At 44.9% G+C, this 15,304-nt stretch overlaps 1 protein-coding gene across 1 annotated transcript in view; it reads right to left on the bottom strand.

The window, feature by feature from the left end:
* The window catches only part of LOC147639265 (FAD/NAD(P)-binding oxidoreductase), a 79,564-nt gene extending 66,335 nt beyond the window's left edge, over positions 1-13,229 (bottom strand). Inside the window, exon 1 of the mRNA XM_086789090.1 lies at positions 12,908-13,229. Coding sequence (XP_086645216.1) covers positions 12,908-13,117 — 210 coding nt within the window. The 5' untranslated portion in view covers positions 13,118-13,229. The remainder of the gene's footprint in view (positions 1-12,907) is intronic.
* Positions 13,230-15,304: the final 2,075 nt, after the last annotated feature.

Genomic DNA, 15,304 nt, shown 5'->3' with positions numbered 1-15,304 from the left:
GTGCAGGCTGCAGGGTCTTTTCGTGCGCAAGGCCCAAACACACAGGGCTGCAGGAGGCGGACAGAGCTGGTGCAGGTCTTTCTCACACCTTCTCTCTCTTGCAAGGCAGGGTGGGGCTGAACATCACGTAGGCTCTCTCTCTTGCTAAGAGTGGACTGCAGCACACACGTGTTTTTCTCTTGGAAAGGGTGGGCAGCTGGACTGCAGCTACACGCAGGAGATTTGGTTCATGGTAAAGCTAGCGACTGGCTGGGCTGCACGCTGAGAACACACAGGACAGAAACGATCTCTCTCTCTCTTTGGCGACGGCTGGACTACACGTGGGCTGGGCTGTGGAGAACTGGCCGGTCTGGACTGCGCGTGGGCAGGCAGTCTGCAGACAAACAGCTCTCCCTTTGTGAGTAGGCCAGCAGCCAGGACTGCAGGACAGCAGGTTTCTCTGTTTTCTCTCTTCTCTCTCTTTGGGGGAAGGTGACACAAGGTCTGCAGGGCTTTCTCTCTCTCTCTTTGCGAGCAGGTGGGACAGAAGAAGGTGCACAACCGAGTCCCTCTTTCCATTAGTTCGAGACTGTTTCGGAGGTGCTCTTCTAGCCCTTTGTGAGAGGAAGGGTTTGGCAGTTCGGAGGGTGGAAACTGGGCAAGTTTTTGGATTGATTTGGAAGAGATTACGAACTGATGTATAGCTGTGTTTTTGGCTATGTGCATGGGCCAGTTAGATGCGTATTCAAGGCCTCGTGGATGTAATATCTTGGCTAATTAGAGGTGAATAACAATGTGGTGTTTTGGGGCACAGGGCTGTGTGAAACCTCTATGCTAAGAGGTCCAGAGGACTGCCTGTTTGGGCATGCATATGTATAAGCCATGAATGGCCATGATGTATTCAGTTAAACTCTTCCATTGAATGTGAATAAAGAAATACCGAAAGGGGCGCCAAGCTTTGGGACCAACAGGTGTCGCTGTTCTTTTTTTGTAGGAGCACTCTAGCTCCCTTTTTTGTCTTATTTGCTGGATTACAACTGTGTTTGGGTGACTGCTAATCTACCACACTTTGGTTTCTACCAGAGCCGGTTTCAAGGTTCCGTTGCCGGGACCATCACCAACTTTTCTAAGGGGGTGAGCTCGTGGTTGTCTCAAGGAAAGTCGTTGCTGAAAATTTCAGCAAGATGTCAAACTATGAGGATGACTATGACTATGAGGATGAGGAAGAGCAGGAGACCACTCCTAAGAGGACTGAATCTGAGGATGGACTTGCAAGAGAACAGGCTGCAAAAGATGCACGTTATGAGGATGTAACGCAGCCAGAAGATATGCCAAGTAAAGAGGAAGATGATGCCCAATTCAAAGCCCGGTTGGCAGGGGCAGTGAATGTGCTCATGCAGCTCACGCAAAGTGAGAAGTTTGCTAAATTTGAGGGTCCCTTCTAAGCCTAGGAAGAAGAAGAAGGTGCGTTCTAGGAACCAACCTCAGGGCAATAGTAGTGCCTTCCCACAGGATCCTGCTTTTGGACAGTTTTCCAACATGCAGAAGACTTATGGTGCAAACCCACAGAGTTCCTTTTCCGGGCAGCCACCTATTCTGCAGCAATCGATGTATCCAGGCTATTTTGGCAGTGGTTCCGTGTTCCAATCTATGACGGGGGTTACCCTCAAGGAGGCATGGGAATGCAAGGGAATTTTGAAGCTAGTTTTCAGCCTGGTATGCAAGGCAACATGTATGGGGGCATGCAGCCCGGAATGCAAGGAAACATGTATGGGGGCATGCAGCCCAGAATGCAAGGAAACATGCATGGGGGCTGTAACTTGGTTGAACACAATGCTAATCAATACACTTAAATACACTAAGATTTGAAGGACACTTGCTCAAATACAAGAAGTAAATTGCTGAATTGACAAGAGGCACACAATGAGCCGGAATGGCCGACCCCTCCCTCGAGTAAATTGTATTACTATTGGAGAAATTCAATACATAGTTTCACGGGCATCCATTGCCAAATCCTCCATGCCAATGCATATGAAATTCAGCATTTAGAAAACAATTGTATGTCGATGTAGATCACCAAGGAGCTGCCTTGATGCTCGGCCCGACTTCAGTGCCCATATTCTCTACCATTGGCTCTATGTTCTACCAAGCAAGGTAGCAACATCTTCAAGAGCACATAGGACAAGAGAAATACTACACAGGGCGGCTAAACAAGGAGTCCTGCCCTTCTACTGAGTAAGTAATGACAATACATTGTCCAATTACCTTACCAGTCTTCATAGAAGTTGTTGCAAGCGGAAGCCTTCGCGTTGGAAGCTTTAGAAGTGTTGATATCTTCGATTTGCCGCAATCCTTCGCGACAAAAGTCTTCAAGAGGATGAAGGGAACCTTGGGAAAGCTTCCCCTATGGTTCAACTTGAGAAAGGAAGGCTGAAATTAGGGTTTTCAGCAAAAAGACCAGAAATTACAGCAAAAATGAGAGCTGTTTTGCTGAATTTCAGTCATTGGGAGTGAGTAGGAGAGTGATTAGCACTTGGAAACACTCTTGGAAGCTTGAAAAACACCCTAGCAAGTTGGGTATGGCTATGGAGAGCTTGGAAATGGAGAGAAATGGTGGAAAAACAGAGTTTTTAGCCTCCAAAAATCCTCATGAAGAGAAAACACGAATTTCTCTTAATAAGTAAGTGAATTGTAGAAGCAATTCTCAATTGGCTAGATTTGAGGACCGTGCATGATGTACGCAACTTTTTGGGATTGTGTTCCTATTACAAGCGGTACATATGGTATTTTGCTGAGATTGCTTCGCCCCTTCATGCTTTGACAAAGAAGGGAACTCCGTTTTGATGGGCTGATCGGGAAATTGCAACCTTTAACAAGCTTCAAGAAAAGCTTACTTCGGATCCCGTATTGGTACTACCAGTTCTCCGAAAGGCTTTTGTTGTCCAGTGTGATGCATGTGGGAACAGCATTTGGGGCAGTTCTCATGCAGGAAGGACATGTGATAGTCTATGAGAGTCGTATATTGCAGAATGCCAAGAAGCGTTTATAGGTCTATGAGAAAGAGATGTTGGTTGTAATTCATGCTCTTTTTACATGGAAACACTATTTGCTTGGGGCTGATTTCACTGTGCAGACAGATCATCAGACCTTGCATTATTTCCTCACGCAAACTAAGCTTTCTGAGAAGCGTATGAGATGGGCCAATTGTCTATGTTCCACCTCCAGATCGTACATGTGGAAGGCAAAAAGAATGTTGTGGCAAATGCTTTGTCACGCAAGCCACAGGTCTCAGCAGTTTCACTTGCTTATCATCATGAGCTTGATGAGATAAAAGAGCAGTATGCGCAGGATGAGGTTTTCTGGCAAGGTCTATGATCAAATGTCTGAGAGTCAACGGCATGATCATTATACTCTGAGGAATGGTTTCTTGTTAATGCATGATAGACTGTGAGTTGATAGCCAGTTACGACTCAAGGTTATGATTGAAAGTCATGCTCCACCATATGCAAGTCATAGGGGTATTGAGGCCACGGTAAAGGCAGTTGTGGCTTTCTTTTATTGGCCAACCTTGAGAAGGGATGTTGATGCTTTTGTTAGGCAATGCATCGTATGTCAGAAGGTGAAGTTTGACCATTAGAAGACCCCAGGGTTACTTCAGCCTTTACCTATCCTAGAGACCATGGGAGAGCATTGCCATGGATTTTATATTTGATCTTCCGAGGACACAACCGGGGAATGATGGCATTTGGACTTTCATATGCAGGTTCAATAAGCAGACTCATTTCATGCCCGTGCGTAACAAGATCAAAGTTGATCACATGGTGAAGTTGTACATGGCGAACATCTTCAAGTATCATGGAATGCCTTCGTTTATCATTAGTGACCGTGATCCACATATGACGAGTTTATTTTTGGAGAGGGTTGTTTGACAACATGGCACAACTCTCAAGTTTTCATCATCGTTAAATCCACAGACTGATGGGCAATCGGAAGCAGCTAATTCCACAATGTTAGATCTTCTCAAGTGCTATGTGTCAGACAGTCAGAGCACAAGCAACAATGGGAAAAGTGTCTTCCTTTGGTGAAGTTCGCTTATAACAACACCGTCCATACCTCGATGGGCAAGGCACCTTTTGAGATTGTGAAAGGAGGAAAGAAGGTACCACCCATTTTGCACACAAAGGATAAGATCTTTTAGGCTGACCAGTATGTGGACACTAGAGACCATGGATGAAGCTTATAGGAGAGTTAAGTTGGCACTCCAAAAAACTCAACAAAAGCAAAAGAAGGCAATTGATCGTCACAAGCATGCATTAGAGTTTGCATTGGGTGACTGGGTTCCAATTTGAGAAAGCTAGGCTCAAGAAGATGAAGCGTAACGAGCGCTTGTTCCCTAAGTTGAGCATGCGCTACTATGGACCTTTTCAGGTATTGGAAAAGATCGGTGATGTGGCCTATTGTTTGAAGCTACCAGATCACTGGAGGATTCACAATGCATTTCATGTGAGTCTACTTAGACCTTTCCGTGGGGATGTGCCTAAGGATGTATCAGATGAGGCTCAACCGGAAGTGGAGGAACTTGATGAGGTTATTTTTCCCGAGCATACTGGCACATAAGGAAAGAAAGGTACGAGGTAAAGTTTCCAGTCGCTATCGTGTGAAGTTCAAGAACTATTCAACAATGGATGCAAAGTGGATGGAGGAGGGCGACTTGGCAGATTCACCTCAGGTATTGCACCTTTATCTCGATGCCTTTGAGTTGGAGCCGACTCTTGCTACGGCTCATTCAGGTTCAACAGAGCATAGGTCTAGAGCATTGCTTGATGCTCAAGAGGGGGGTAGCACCTCCGCTCCCTTGATACAGACAGGCACCGATGTCATCTAGAGGTCGCTTGGTGCAGCTTTTGTCTCACCCTAAGGTACTGACAGTTGACAGTACATCTGCTTATGGGACTTCTAGTCACATTGGATGTTGTGGTTATGTATGGTTCACAGTGGTATACAACTTGGACTATTGCTACACCATTGGCTTGCAGTGAATCAACTTGCTACATATGCATGGCTCAGAGAGATTGGGACGCTGATCTTGCCATATTGTACTTTTCACTTTTAGTTGGATCACATGGCTGATATCTTACTGTATTGGACAGCCTTTGTTATCAGTGTGGTTCCGCTTTGGATGTCTTGCTGTATCATCAAAATGCGATGGAGGATGCTTGCCATTTTTCAAGAGGGGCGTATGTCACGACCCTGTGAATTTGTGCAGCATTAGTATGAGCATGGTGGTCAGTGATGAGCAAGACATATTTTTAATGTTCATACTTGGAACAAGGGGACAAAGGTGTTAAAAACTAATACAACTCCATGTGTGGAGGGGACAAGGGGAAAAAGGTTTTAAAAACCTTTCAACCAAAGGAATATCTCCTTTTGAGAATCGTGGCCCTTTTTAGGGGAAGCCCACGTTATTTTTGGAGAACTCTTTTTTTTGGAGGAATCGGGTTGCATGCTGCACGTGGAAGAGGCTGGTCGTGGAGAGAGAGAGAGAGAGAGAGAGAGAGAGAGAGCTGGTGCAGGCTGTCGTGTCTTTTCGTGCGCAGGCACACACAGGACTGCAGGAGGCGGACAGAGCTGGTGCAAGTCTTTCTCACGCCTTCTCTCTCTTGCAAGGAAGTGTGGGGCCAAACATCACGTAGGCTCTCTCTCTCTTGCTAAAAGTCAACTGCACAATACACACGTGTTTTACTCTTGGAAAGGGTGGGCGGCTGGACTGCAGCTACACGCAAGAGATTTGGTTCATGGTAAAACTGGCGACTGGCTGGGCTGCACGCTGAGGACACACAGGAAAGAAATGATCTCTCTTTGGCGACGGCTGGACTACACGTGGGCTGGGCTGTGGAGAACTGGCAGGTCTGGACTGCATGTGGGCGGGCAGTCTGCAGGCGAACAGCTCTCCCTTAGTGAGTAGGCCGGCACCAGGACTGCAGGACAACAGGTTTCTCTGTTTTCTCTCTCCTCTCTATTTGGGGGAATGTGACACAAGGTCTACAGGGCTTTCTCTCTCTCTCTCTCTCTCTCTCTCTCTCTCTCCACACAGCAGCTAGCCACAGCTTTCCACACCATCTCCAGACAGGGAAGCCACCTAGATCCAGGGACATGCCCCAGAATAGATGGTATGATAATGAGTGCAGAGAGCTTCATCGACATCTCCGAGCCCAGATAGCGAAAGGGGAAATAACACAGCAGCAGGCCAGTAGACAGATGCGGTCTCTTACACGCCGTAAGCGACGCACATATGAGGAGGCTCAATACTGGGACATCTACCACATGCTCATGAGCAAAGATGCAGCCACTGCTTGGCGACGACTCAGAGAGCCACCACCCCGATTACTGATCCTCAACGCTGGCAGAGTTATGCAAAAGGGCTTTATGATGTTCCGCACCAGCCACTCATCCCTCGCCCCACCGAGACTCCACCGACCTCATCGGTTTTCTTTACTACCGATATGGTATCTCGAGCTATACATAGATTCCAACATGGGAGAGCTGAGGATCACACCGGCTTACAGGGTGAGCATTTCATTTATGCAACTGACACACTCTCTCCTTTTATTGCTTACCTCTTTAACAGGGCTCTGGTAGAAGGTTTCCCGGCTGAGTGGACAATGCACACTATTGTACCGATCCACGAAGCTGGGGACATGTTGGACCCCGGTAATTACAGGACTATCATGATTGGTCATACCTTGGCCAAACTCTATGGGGCTATCCTGGAGGCAGAATTGAGCACACACGCTGAGAGGGAGGGGCTTCGTGCCCCTGGTCAGGCAGGTTTTCGGCGAGCCTTCTCTACTATTGATCACATTTTCACCCTGAGATGCCTGATTGGCCAAACTCGGGCACAGAGACAGAGACTCTATTGCTGTTTTGTGGACTTCCGCAAAGCCTTCGACACAGTCCCGAGAGAGCGCCTCTTCCACCGCTTACAGACACTGGGCATACCCCCCGACATGATGTGGGGGATTTACAGATTATATGAGCAAGTGTTTGGACGAGTTAGATGCCCAGGGGGACTATCAGATATGATTGCCAGCACCATTGGTGTGAAGCAGGGCTGCCCTCTCTCCCCGACACTCTTTGGCTTATACATCGACGAGGTAGCAGACTACATCATACACGGAGGAGGCTCTAGGATTGACATCTCAGGTACGATTGTACACATTCTATTATATGCTGATGATATCATTCTTGTGTCGGATACTCGGACAGGGCTACAAAGGCATCTACAAGCTCTGGATACTTTCTGTGCGGAGCGAGGACTCACAGTGAACCTTGGGAAAACCAAGGTTATGGTCTTTCATACATCAGCAGCAGTCAGATGCCAGACTATCCTTACACTAGCCCGGGGACAGGTAGAGGTGGTGGGCTCATATGTATACCTTGGGGTCACATTAACCAGCTCATCATGGAGATTCTCTATGGCACAGGCAGCCAGAGACAGAGTGACACGAGGGTACGCAGCACTAGCAATTTTGGAACGCCAGTGTCACCAGGCACACTTCCAGAAGCCCCGTACTAAGGGGTGGCTATTTGATACACTAGTTACTCCAGCATTGATGTATGCAGCAACAGTATGGGCACCAGGTTTGGCTACATCCTCATGGACATAGATAGAGCGCCCTCAGATTTTGATGCTCTCACGGATGATCCGCAGCAAACCTTCAGTACCACATGATATCCTTCGAGCGGAGTTTGCTGTACCACCTATGTTAGTAGAGGCCATGTTCCAGACTATATCTTTTAAACACAGGATGCGGGAGCTCCCACTAAATCGGGTATCTCGGGCTGCTTTTGAGGCATCCAGACAACTTGCTGAGGAGGGACATACCTGGTCATGGTACTCCCAAGTGGTACAGTGGATATCATCACACAGGATTGATATTGACATATTACCACCCTTACAGTATGACCTAGCTGCACCACACAGACGCCTCTCTCAGACAGAGAGGAACAAAGTCATGAGACATGACATTTGGCAGGGCCACATATAGGAGACTTGGCTATCTCCCAGTCAGCCACTCCCGACGAAGACGCTCTACTACAGAGACCACTTCTTGAGCACCTCCACATACGGCACCACGATACTTGGAGGTCCACTTATCACATGGAGCCAGAGTAGCCATTGGGCGACTAAGGGTCTCATCACACCAACTAGAGATCGAGACTGGGAGAGCAGCACGCATCCCTCGAGCAGAGCGCATTTGCAGATTATGCCAAACGAGGGTAGAGACAGAGGAGCATTTTGTTTGCCAGTGTGGTGCTTTGCAGGAGATCAGGGCATGATATCCTGAGGTTTTTAGAGGGACCACATCACTTAGACACATCTGGGAGAGATCGGACCAGAGACAGCTAGGCAGACTACTACTAGCACTACAGAGACACAGGGAGATCTTACTTCAAACACCCGCACATCATAGCGGAGGAAGACAGTCCCAATTGACTGACTTCTTCCAGAGATTGGCACCAGTAGCCCAGCCACATATATTGGGAGCGACATCTCAGCGAGCGTAGGAGATTCGAGCTAGGCGACGACCCAGACTAGCCGGCTACCAAACACCACAGCTACACCACAGAGAGATCGCGGCCATCCGGTCTCGACACCAGCAGGAGATCAAGGAGCAGCTGGCACATTTTCGCTCTGATCCAGGACGCATGTTCCAGACATTTACGGCATCCTCAGATCGGATGTATGACATATTGTACCCAGACTATGGGACTGGATGGAGTTAGGAGTAGATAACATATCATACTTGTATCACCCCTTCAGCATATAGAGATGCATTAGTAGCCCTAGTACTCCATCCACACCCTCTCGTTTGTACACCACCATTGAGTCCCCTATGGTCGTGTTGTCATACTTGTACATTTTATTCTCACTCCACATTTTCCTCTTGATGACTGGAGGAACATCATTGTAATACTTGTTTGTCTCATAGGCCAATTTTGGCCTTTTGCAGACGTTAATATATATTTCTTTCTTTCTTTCTTTCTCTCTCTTTGCGAGCAGGTGGGACTGCAGAAGGTGCACAACCGAGTCCCTCTTTCCATTAGTTCGAGACTATTTCAGAGGTGCTCTTCTGGCCCTTTGTGAGAGGAAGGGTTTGGCAGTTTGGAGGGTGGAAACAGGGCAAGTTTTTGGATCGATTTGGAAGAGATTACGAACTGATGTATGGCTGTGTTTTTGGCTATGTTCATGGGCTAGTTAGATGCGTATTCAAGGCCTCGTGGATATACTATCTTGGCTGATTAGAGGTGAATAACAGTGTGGTGTTTTGGGGCACAGGGCTGTGTGAAACCTCTATGCTAAGAGGTCTAGAGGACTTGCAGTTTGGACATACATATGTATAAGCCATGAATGGCCATGATGTATTCAATTAAACTCTTCCATTGAATGTGAATAAAGAAATACCGAAAGGGGCGCCAAGATTTGGGGCCAACAGGTGTTGTTCTTCTTTTTGTGTAGGGGCACTCTAGCTCCCTTTTTTCTGTCTTATTTGCTGGATTACAACTGTGTTTGGGTGGCTGCTAGTCTACCGCACTTTGGTTTCTACCAGAGGCCGATTTCAGTCCTCAAGACAGCCAACACTTGAGGGCCACTTTGGAGTATGGTATGCACTATTTTCCACTTGGTTCTTAGTATATGGGCTCCGCATGACCACCTGCCCTCCCTTCAGTACAGTTTGGACTCCCCTTTTCTCCGGCTCTCTCACAAGGATACCAACCGGGTTATCCGGTTAGAACTTCCTCACACTCACTGAGGATGGATTCATCCAACAACCGGGCTACTTGAGTGTTCACATGTCCCATGCCATGCGGATTGCGATTGGCCAGATACGGGTTTCATCCCACCGCCTCGGAGTGGAGACAAGTAGAGCTTAGCACATCTTTAGAGCCAGGAAGCTCATACGGAGACCCAAAGAGGAGAGGATCTGCCGATTATGCCACACAAAGGTTGAGACGGAGGAGCATTACATATGCCGCTGCCCAGTATACTATGAGATCCGCGGGAGGTTTCAGTGCCTATTTCGTGAGGGATTTGGTCTACTCTCCAAGTTTCAGTGCCTATTTCGTGAGGGATTTGGTCCTCTCTAGGATCATTGACTTCCAGGACCAACGTGCCTAGGCCTCTTCCTGCTTGAGCTCCACAGACACAAGGACACCTTCTTGAGAGAGCTTCAACCCCAACCACCCTGCCCCCTCTCTCGCCAGCCAACCATCACTAGTTTCTTCCGGACCCAGGAGGTAGAGGACACCGATATAGCGGATCTTCTGGACCCTCCACGAACTGCTCCGGACCTACCTCGCCCGAGAGGAGTTACCTCGGACCGAGCCTCCACACTCCAGCATGCCCAACGCCCCCGGCCTCCTCGTCGACCACGATCATCTCATCAGCTCCAGATCCAAGACATGCTCCACCGCTATCGAGCTACCTTTCCATGTGACATAGCCCCATGCTTGATATTTTGGAGAGTGGTATACCTTCTACTCGGAGCTGATGCTGCTCTCATGTTTCTATGTTCTTAATATTTCCATGATGAGTTTCCATGGACAGTTTTGTATCACCCAATTGAGATAGCTATGTTTATGTTTTCTTTTTGTTTTATTTTCCATTCCATGATGAGATATGCCTTGGACATTATTGTATCACTTTGGTCTCATAGGCCCATTGGGTCTTTAGTAGATGCTTAATATATCTTTCTTTCTTTTCTCTCTCTCTCTCTCTCTTCCGCTACATTGTGCAAATCGTCAGAAACCAAGGTGCTGAATATTCGTTATCCGAGGTATAATCCTGTCTATAAGCTTCTGCATGTTACAGTGGTCTCAAAGCTTTGACTTTCGGTAAAGAGATTCATCCAAGAAAAAAAAGATTTTTTTTTTCTCGCTATTTCTCACTTGTGTGGTTGGTTTAGGTTGCAAGCCCATTCTAGTGTGACTCCTGTCCCCCAAAGGACAGTTGGTTTATAGCCTCCGGAAGCAATTGGGGGCGTCTCCCACACACAATGGATGGTATTGTTGCGGTCCCAGAAAATCCTGACCACTCCCACTATGGCAAATTCTGATGATGAGAGAGAGCACTAGATCCCACCTGGAACTATTTCCTCGATAGCGACTACTTCCAAAAGCCAGGTCATCGCTGATGACACAAACACCATGTTATAAGAATTTACGCACGTCATCGTGTGACAAGGGAAACAAATGGAGAAATGCACCAATTCTGTACACGCCTTGGAGAAATGGATACCTCTCACACCCCCATATCCTCTACACCCACTTTGCATTCACAATGATGACAATGGTGATCCTCCATGATGAGGATGACCATGATGATCCATACATATCTACATTTACCTAGAGATTAGTGTTAGTTTTTTTATTGTTATGATGTCTTTTTTTCCATGATGAGATTCCATGGACACATTGTACACCTTTTGTCTCATAGACCCATTGGGTCTTTTGCAAGACGTTAATATTTCTTCTTCTTCTTCTTCTTCTCTCTTGGCTGCTCCCAAAAGGCTTATATAAAACGAGTGAGGGCTTCTCTCAGCTTCATTTTCACTTTTTTTCTAAAAATTGTCGTTTTCCATTGGCATAGAATACTTTTGACTCGCAAAAAGCTTTCTAAGATGACCACAAAGAAGAATAAAGGTATCGACACTAACTATATGTCCTGAATCATCTCTGTAATGACAAGGTCTTCTAAAAATAGCTTACTTACTTTGCTCTCTGAAGAGTTTTGAGAAGGGATTTAGGTTGGGTATGAAAGAAGCTAGAAACTTTAGGTTTCCACACAATAGATGGGTTATAAGAATAGATACTGCATCTCCAAAATATAGGCCTTGTTTCAGATGCTCTTTCAATCTTGCAATGAGCTGACTTTCCTTCCAAATTGACCATTACGAAAAGAAGTATGTAGAGTTCTCATCCAGAACACTCATGCTGTTTTTAAAAACTTGCTTCATAAAGCTTCTTTGAGTTTGCACATTGGCCCTCTATGTATTCTACTAAAGAACAACGAAAAGAATCGAAGCAAGACTTATCCATGGCTGTATGTAAAGGTTTCAAATGCTCATACAGAACAGTTTTTTTGCTTCTCTAACATGTTACATCCCCGGACTATGCACACTAGGATGGGAGAGTATCCTAAGGGTGAATGCCTAGGCTCTAGGGTTTGAATTAATCCTAAAGGGATAGGTCAAGTGACGATCCCACCTAAGGGTGACATTGAATCTACCGCTACTACTGTGGAGCTTATGAGCAAGAGACACTACCGGTGTAGAAGTGTGTATCTAAAGCCTATCATCCACTTATATAGACAAAGCCAAGCCAATAAAAGTGGCCCCCTGCTTTTCCTGGCTTACCAGCTATTTTTAAAGCTTTCATCTGACCTTAGTTAATTCATGTCACTTAACCTATCTTTCTTAGATTAATATAAACCCTTGAACCTAGAGGTACACCCTTAGGATAATTTCGTTGAATCTTGTATCTTACTGTGCATCCCACTAACATAAGTTAGCCACTAACTCCAGTTAGTCTGAGGACATCCCACATGTTCTTGAAGGAGAACGAATGCCGTTCAATAAGTTTGGCCAGCATAAAACATGAAACTGCTGATTATATGCATGGAACTTTGCCGTAATACAGCAATATGATTGAAAGAATGCATGCACGCATACATACAGTCATATTTGCATATATATCTACACACAAACAATGTATATTGGTGCTTTGCTATGTGGACATGTGTATATTTTTCTGATTTAATGGGAGTGGTTGCTTCATCTCCTTTCTAGCAAGGAGGAAAGGCCAAGCATTTATCAATTCACAATACTGTAGAGCCATGTAAAAAAAAGATGATGAAACAATAAAATACCTGGGATTGCCAAGCAGCGACGAGGGCGGCTGCGCCACACAGTGTGCCAAGGGGACCAAATGTGGATGATCCGCGAGAAGAGGAAGCCCCTGTGGAGGGGTTTGGTAGCCGAGGGCGGGCCACATTGTTGGGGGTGCATGCAGCAGGGCGCAGCACACTGCGAAGAGAGTGCTCTAGAGCTCGGGAGGAGCGCTGGATCAAAGCTGCCATGGCGGCGCACACAAACAGGCAAAGTCTCACACGCCTTTGGCACAAGTTTAGTTTTGCTGGTTTTGACTTTGGACTTCTAAGGTGTTTTCGCAGAAAATATCCACGAGGCGTTTAATGCGGACAACAAGTGGCTTTTTGTTGGAAGTTTCAACTTTGAAGTTTCAACATTTTGTGAAGAAAAGCACCTTAATCTTTTCAAACTCTACTCCACATCCTTCTTGTTGGAGTCTCAAATAAATAATGGTACTCAAATTTTCTTTCACATTAATTAATTAGACAAGGCAAGAGCAACCTTAGGCCAAATTTTTGTTAAGGTGAAGGTAAATTTTTTTACTAACCTTATTAACCTCTCGAATGTTCCGTAACCGCCTCATACTGGGTATAAAAGGTGCTGGGCTAGTTTTTTGTTCTACGTGAAAGCCCGCGTGTGAGAGAGGACGATGCGATGAGAGGGAGAGGGAGAGAGACGATACGCACGACTGTAGTGAGAGAGACGATATGTGAGATGATGCGCTGAGAGGGAGAGTGATGATGCGCTGAGAGAGAATTTTTTAATAATGTTGATTTAATAAGGTCGTAACCTAAGCTATTAATTAATATAGACAATAGCCTGTATTAATTAATTAATACAGGCAGCGCCCGAATATGTCTAGTGATGCTTTTTGGTTTTCTAAATAGTTTCCAGGATTATTCCAAGTTTTAAAAATGTATTTCTAAGGATTTCTATGCTTGTTTTTTTATAAATAAATCCAAAAAATCCTTCCCTCACACCATAGGTCATCATAGGCAGCAAGTAGGTTTGGTCAATGTTTACTCTCTCTCTCAGATTTCATGTGGGCTAAGAGTTTCCACAGGTAGCAAGGTTGGACCTTAGGTGTTACTTTTAATGCCTGGAGTTGCCATGTGTGGTAAGATTCAAAGTAAGGTTGGACCTTAGGTGCTATTTTTAATGCCCATGCTAATTAATATCACCTACACATTAGTGCAAGATATAGTGATTTTAAATTTCCCAGCCAAGACTTAGGTTCGATTCCTTCTTAGTATACTCTCTTGAGTTGCTATGGTGTTCGTAACGATCTCGCAAAAAAAAAAAGTTGTTATGTAATATAAACTCTTCCTACACACATCTAAGTATGGCTGCATATCAGGTCGTGGTTAATTTGATAATTATACTAACATCCTTATTGTCATCTTAACGTAAGTTGTTTTATGATCAAAAGTTTGGCCACACTAGGTAGTGATTTGTTGGGTAGTTAAGCAAACCTATCTCACAAACCATCAGTAACATGTAGTTGAAATTCACTTTAGTTTTAGTTTTCGAAACTTTTTGAATCCTTATTAATATCTAGGTAGACTTACTCATCTCTAGAATCTAATCGAATCTTCTCCTTATCATGGAGTACAATTATATTGGTCTACAATAGGTATATGTATTTGTCTTGTATGGTTGTTAAGTCTACACATATTCTTTAGGAAATCCATGTTGCAATAGGTATGTGTATTTTTCTTGTATGGTTATTAAGTCTACACATATTATTAGGAAATCCATGTTGGATATCAATGCTCCACCCTCAAACCAAACATTTATGAGCATTTTTGCTTTTTAGATCCTTGCTTTTTTACGCCATGAAATTGTAGGTTTTAGGATTCTTAATGTTTTTTTTAAATCATAAAATAAAAAATGGTGTTCAATTGAGATTGATAACAAAATTGTAAAATTTACATTAATATACATCCATAGAGGAGTATAGTGTACAATTTTAAACTTAAGGAAACATAATTTGTAAGGTTGAGTTTGCACCATGAAAATCTCATAGGTTACATGCCCGTGAAAAACTAGCCAGTTTTTTGCACCTATGAAAAACCAGGCAATTTTTCACACTCTTGAAAAACTCAAAAGGAATGAAAAGTAGAGAGTTGATAAAGCAGTAACATAATGTGGTGAGTGGACTTTGGGCTGTGTTTAGACCGAATCTCATGTGCTTAAATTTGTTTTCTTTGTGGACCATTAGGTTTATTATACCTTGCACAAATAGGCCTTGCACAAATAGGATGGATGCATCACATGTTGGTTGCTTTTGCTTTTATAATTTAACTTTTTGTTTTTTCTTTTCACTGTAGTTACGATTTTGTTTTTATGATTTCCCATGATTCAATCAATTCATCAACATATTTTGATAATGTCAT

The sequence above is a fragment of the Cibotium barometz genome, chromosome 4 (assembly GCF_041138505.1).
Source record: "Cibotium barometz isolate CiBa-2024 chromosome 4, ASM4113850v1, whole genome shotgun sequence".
In the NCBI taxonomy this organism is placed as follows: Eukaryota; Viridiplantae; Streptophyta; class Polypodiopsida; order Cyatheales; family Cibotiaceae; genus Cibotium; species Cibotium barometz.
Note: the sequence above shows the minus strand (reverse complement) of the source record. Positions and strands in the feature narration are given on the sequence as shown.